Genomic DNA, 6,000 nt, shown 5'->3' with positions numbered 1-6,000 from the left:
CAAGATTCTGGCGGCATGTGCTGTATTCCATAACATCATTAGAGCTCAAAGTGGTGATGAGGCATGGTTGGATCACCAACCACCGTTAATTCCACCAGAAACATATGTTGATGTTCCAGAGGGAGATGATGTCAACCAACATCATCACAATGAGGCAAACAATGGAAACACTCTTAGAGATTAGATCGCAATGCAAATGTGGGTTGATTATAACAACTAGTCGGACATGAGTTTATTTTGTAAAAAAAATCTCACATTTTCTTAGGTAAAGTAGTGGTAGAGAGAAATTTAACTAGTACCCCATTGTTGGTTCAATAATGTAGCAATGGCAGCGCCTAGGGCATCTTGGGACCATGCATATGAGAAAGGTCTTGTTGATTTAATGCTTGACCACAACAATCCCATCTATCGAGGTCAAAATGGGTGGACTGCTGAAGGGTGGACTAGAATTACAAATACATTCAATCAGAAATTTCCACTAGCTAATTTCACCAAGCAACAAATCCAAGAGAAGGTTAAGGATTTAAAAGGAAATTATAAGGCAGTGAGAAACTCTCGGAAACAGAGCGGCACAGGATGGGATGATACACTTTGCATGATCATCGCTGAACCTGTAATATGGGATAAACTTATCAAGGTTAGCTCTTTTCTTGATATATTGTTTGTTCACTGCCATTTATGCTCTTCAAGGCATTGTTTTATTGATCCCAACCATACAATGTTGTTGCATTCAATAGGATAATGCAAGGATAAAGAAGTTCCATTCAAAACCATTCATGATCTTCAAGTCATTGGCTTTACTACATGAAGGTGTGTTTCCTGTATCACGTGTTTCCGTCGACCCTACATATTAAATCCTTTTCATTCTTGCTTTAATTATATAGTATTTGGGAGATTGTTGAGATACCTGTATTTTTTCATGTGTTTCCATCGACCCTGCTTGAGTGCTCTTTTTCTTTCTAAAAAGTTGTACGATGAAGGACCAAGTTATGTGTATATATACTTTCTTTCTGGAATGGGTGGCAGTAATATATGTATTTGCAATTATAGATGAATCTGATGTTTCTATGAGAACATGTTGATATGTTTGTTTTTTTGGAGCAGGAAGTGTTGCTTCAGGAGACTTGAACTTTGTATCAATTCCGCAAGTGGATCTCACAAGCGATGCCATTTCTCCTATGGATTCCTCTACCAATGATTTGAACCGTATCTCCTCTACCAATGTTGATGATGGTATGTCCTCGTCTGATCTACAAGGGCAAGGGGCATCAAGAAGAGATGAACCTAAAGCTACAACATCTACCAACTCTGAACAAAAGGGAGCACTGCTTGTGAAAAAGAGGAAGCAAAGCCAGATCGTTGTTGTACTTGAGGATTACATGGATTTTCGAAAGAAACAATCTACAAAACTGGTTGACGAGTTGAAGGAATCAAAGCCAGATGACATGTTCCCGATTGGAAACTGTGTGTCTGCGCTAGAACCAATGGAAGATCTATCAATTGCAGAAAAAGCAAAGGCACTGCGGCTTTTTAAATACCCAATGAATCGAGAAATATTCATCAATACCAAGGACTCAAATCTTCGGCTTTATTGGTTGAAGGAGGAGATTTCTGAGATGTAGATAGCATAAGGTGTGTAACCAGTTCACCTTCTTGTTTTGCGCTACATCCATTTGTATTTATTTACTTTGTGGCATTATTGACTGGAGCTTTGTATAAGCTTGTTTCTCTCTGTTAATCGATGATAGATAAGCAAAGACAAAACACACTTCATTCTTTTAAAACTGACTAGAAGAGCCACACATTTGGAGAAATGTTACTGCCTTTTGTTTGGTAGTTTCTGTGTACCTTTACAAGCTTGTTAGTGATACTTAATTTGGTGGCCTCCTCCCATTGGTTTCACCTCCTATTGCCTCATAACTCACCTCACAGCAATATATTGCCCTGTTCATCTGGAGACTTTTTCAAGTAAACAAATTGGGTTACTGGACAGCCTTGTGATTGCGTTCCTAAACTATATTTGGAGTCTTGATTTTTTATGCACAGTGCACAAATCATATGTTGGTTGATACTATTTCATTAGTTTGCTTATAGTACAAAAGAGTGTTGTGAGATTCTGAACTGATGCTAGCTAACTTATTTCTTTTTGTCATCCATCCAGCATCAAGTTGTGGTACAGGATGTCAAGGAAGGAGTGGAGAAAAGACCGGAGTAGGATGTGATTGTTGCTTTGTGGCCCATCTTGTTCAAAAGTATCCCTGCGTTGGACATGGCAACTTATAATCCAGAACTTTTTATAGCGCACAAACTTGACGATGTATCAATAACTCTTGTAATGATTGCTTTTATTTCCGCACATGAAAACGGCTTAGGCCAATGCTCGATCATCGTGAAATGCAGACTGATATCTTAAGCTTGATGGAGTGATGGATAAGTTGTAGTAATATTTTTAAAATTCTAGTTGACATGAATTATGAACCTTTGTTATGTGCCTGTGATTTTTGTCGTTTCTTAGAATTATTTCTGGAATGTGATTTTTGTTGTTTCTCAGAATTATTCATGGAATTTTTTATCTATGATTTGGTTGTTTTCCAAAATTATCTGTAGAATTTTTATGTAATATCTGCTATATTATATGTGTCTGTAGTATGCAAGGGATTTCCTTCCCTCCCATGTTACTATTTGGGCACCTGGACAATGGGAACATCTCCCACATGGTGGGAGGGGTTGCATGTGCATAGGGGAATCTCCCCTAGGGGTTTATGGCCCAGGGTTTTTCCTACCCAGCATCCAAACGAGGCCTAATATCACCATTTTCATATCTCAAAACAATCATCAAGTATCAAACTTCAAATAGTATTCAATGCACTCTATATGAAAGTTTTTATTATACCCATCTTGGATGCCCATCATATTAGGACTAGTTTCATAACCAAAGAAAACTACCATCATGTTTAGGACTCTCAAAATAATATAAATGAAGCATGAGAGTTCATCTATTTCTTCAAAATAAAACCACCGCCGTGCTCTAAAAAGATATAAGTGAATCACTAGAGCAAATGACAAACTACTCCGAAAGATATAAGTGAAGATCAATGAGTAGTCGAATAATTATGCAACTATGTGAAGACTCTCTAACATTTAATAATTTCAGATCTTGGTATTTTATTCAAACAGCAAGCAAAACAAAATAAAATAAAATGACGCTCCAAGCAAAACACATATCATGTGGTGAATAAAATTATAGCTCCAAGTAAAGTTACCGATGAACGAAGACGAAAGAGGGGATGCCTTCCGGGGCATCCCCAAGCTTAGGCTCTTGGCTGTCCCTGAATATTACCTTGGGGTGCCTTGGGCATCCCCAGTCTTAGGCTCTTGCCACTCTTTATTTCATAGTCCATCGAATCTTTACCCAGAACTTGAAAACTTCACAACACAAAACTTAACAGAAAACTCGTAAGCTCTGTTAGTATGAGAAAATAAATCGCCACTTAGGTACTGTAGTGAACTCATTATAAATTCATATTGGTGTAATATATACTGTATTCCAACTCGTCTATGGTTCATACCCTCCGATACTACTCATAGATTCATCAAAATAAGCAAACAACACATAGAAAACAGAATCTATCAAAAAAAGAACAGTCTGTAGTAATCTGGCTCAAACGTATACTTCTGGAAACCCAAAAATTCTAAACTAAATTGCTGGACGTGAGGAATTTATCTATTAATCATCTGCAAAAATAATCAACTAAGTAGCACTCTCCAGTAAAACATAGCAGCAAATCTCGTGAGCGCTAAAGTTTCTGTTTTTTACAGCAAGATTGCAAAGACTTTCCCCAAGTCTTCCCAAAGGTTCTACTTGGCACAAACACTAACTAAAACATAAAAACTCAATAGTAACAGAGGCTAGATAAATTATTTATTACTAAACAGGAAAAAAAAGCAAGGAAAAAAATAAAATCGGGTTGCCTCCCAACAAGCGCTATCGTTTAACGCCCCTAGCTAGGCATGATGATTTCAATGATGCTCACATAAAAGATAAGAACTGAAACATAAAGAGAGCATCATGAAGAATATAACTAGCAAATTTAAGTCTAACCCACTTTCTGTGCATAGGGATTTTGTGAGAAAACAACTTGTGGGAACAAGAATCAACTTGCATAGGAAAGCAAAACAAGCATAACTTCAAGATTTTAAGCACATAGAGAGGAAACTTGATATTATTACAACTCCTACAAGCATATATTATTCCCTCATAATAATTTTCAGTAGCATCATGAATGAATTCAACAATATAACTATCACATAAAGCATTCCTTTCATGATCTACAAGCATGCAAAGTTGACACTCTTCCAAAATAGTGGGATTAACATTAACTAAAGTCATGACCTCTCCAAACCCACTTTCATAATTATCACAATAAGATTCAACACCCTCCAAAATAGTGGGATCATTACTTCCTAAAGTTGACACTCTTCCAAACCCACTTTCATCAATATAATCATCATAAATAGGAGGCATGCTATCATCATAATAAATTTGCTCATCAAAACTTGGGGGACAAAAAATATCATCTTCGTCAAACATAGCATCCCCAAGCTTGTGGCTTTGCATATCATTAGCATCATAGATATCCAAGGAATTCATACTAACAACATTGCAATCATGCTCATCATACAAAGATTTAGTGCCAAACATTCTAATGCATTCTTCTTATAACACTTTGGCACAATTGTCGGAATCCTTATTTTCATGAAAGACATTAAAAAGATGACGCATATGAGCAATCCTTATTTTTTACAATTTTCTTTTATAAACTAAACTAGTGATCAAACAATAAACTAAAAGATTCAATTGCAAGATCTAAAGATATACCTTCAAGCGCTAACCTCCCCGGCAACGGCGCCAGACAAGAGCTTGATGTCTACTACACAACCTTCTTCTTGTAGACGTTGTTGGGCCTCCAAGTGCAGAGGTTTGTAGGACAGTAGCAAATTTCCCTCAAGTGGATGACCTAAGGTTTATCAATCCGTGGGAGGCATAGGATGAATATGGTCTCTCTCAAACAACCCTGCAACCAAATAACAAAGAGTCTCTTGTGTCCCCAACACACCCAATACAATGGTAAATTGTATAGGTGCACTAGTTCGGCGAAGAGATGGTGATACAAGTGCAATATGGATGGTAGATATAGGTTTTTGTAATCCGAAAATATAAAAACATCAAGGTAGCAAGTGGTAAAAGTGAGCAAAAATGGTATTGCAATGCTTCGAAACAAGGCCTAGGGTTCATACTTTCACTAGTGCAAGTTCTCTCAACAATAATAACATAATTGGATCATATAACTATCCCTCAACATGCAACAAAGAGTCACTCCAAAGTCACTAATAGCGGAGGACAAACGAAGAGATTATTGTAGGGTACGAAACCACCTCAAAGTTATCCTTTCTGATCGATCTATTCAAGAGTCCATAGTAAAATAACACGAAGCTATTCTTTCCGTTCAATCTATCATAGAGTTCGTACTAGAATAACACCTTAAGACACAAATCAACCAAAACCCTAATGTCACCTAGATACTCCAATGTCACCTCAAGTATCCGTGGGTATGATTATACGATATGCATCACACAATCTCAGATTCATCTATTCAACCAACACAAAGAACTTCAAAGAGTGCCCCAAAGTTTCTATCGGAGAGTCAAGACGAAAATGTGTGCCAACCCCTATGCATAAGTTCACGAGGTCACGGAACTCGCAAGTTGATCACCAAAACATACATCAAGTGGATCACGTGATATCCCATTGTCACCACAGATAAGCACGTGCAAGACATACATCAAGTGTTCTCAAATCCTTAAAGACTCAATCCGATAAGACAACTTGAAAGGGAAAACTCAATTCATCACAAGAGAGTAGAGGGGGAGAAACATCATAAGATCCAAATATAATAGCAAAGCTCGCGATACATCAAGATCGTGTCGACTCAAGAACAC

The 6,000-nt window shown here is 37.4% G+C and overlaps 1 protein-coding gene across 1 annotated transcript; it reads left to right on the top strand.

The window, feature by feature from the left end:
* The first annotated feature begins 325 nt into the window (after positions 1-325).
* On the top strand, positions 326-1,622 carry LOC125532901. Its single transcript, XM_048696765.1, has 3 exons — positions 326-637; positions 738-810; positions 1,105-1,622. The coding sequence occupies exons 1-3, from the start codon at positions 326-328 to the stop codon at positions 1,620-1,622; spliced, it is 903 nt and encodes a 300-aa protein (XP_048552722.1).
* The last annotated feature ends 4,378 nt before the right edge of the window (positions 1,623-6,000 follow it).

This window comes from Triticum urartu, chromosome 1 (assembly GCF_003073215.2).
Source record: "Triticum urartu cultivar G1812 chromosome 1, Tu2.1, whole genome shotgun sequence".
NCBI classification, from domain to species: Eukaryota; Viridiplantae; Streptophyta; class Magnoliopsida; order Poales; family Poaceae; genus Triticum; species Triticum urartu.
Note: the sequence above shows the minus strand (reverse complement) of the source record. Positions and strands in the feature narration are given on the sequence as shown.

Excerpts from the sequence above, each read along its gene's own strand:
- LOC125532901 (XM_048696765.1), top strand. The coding sequence starts at position 326 with ATGGCAGCGCCTAGGGCATCTTGGGACCATGCATATGAGAAAGGTCTT. Across the intron at positions 638-737 it reads TATGGGATAAACTTATCAAG|GATAATGCAAGGATAAAGAA; the intron begins GTTAGCTCTTTT and ends TGCATTCAATAG. Across the intron at positions 811-1,104 it reads ATTGGCTTTACTACATGAAG|GAAGTGTTGCTTCAGGAGAC; the intron begins GTGTGTTTCCTG and ends TTTTTGGAGCAG.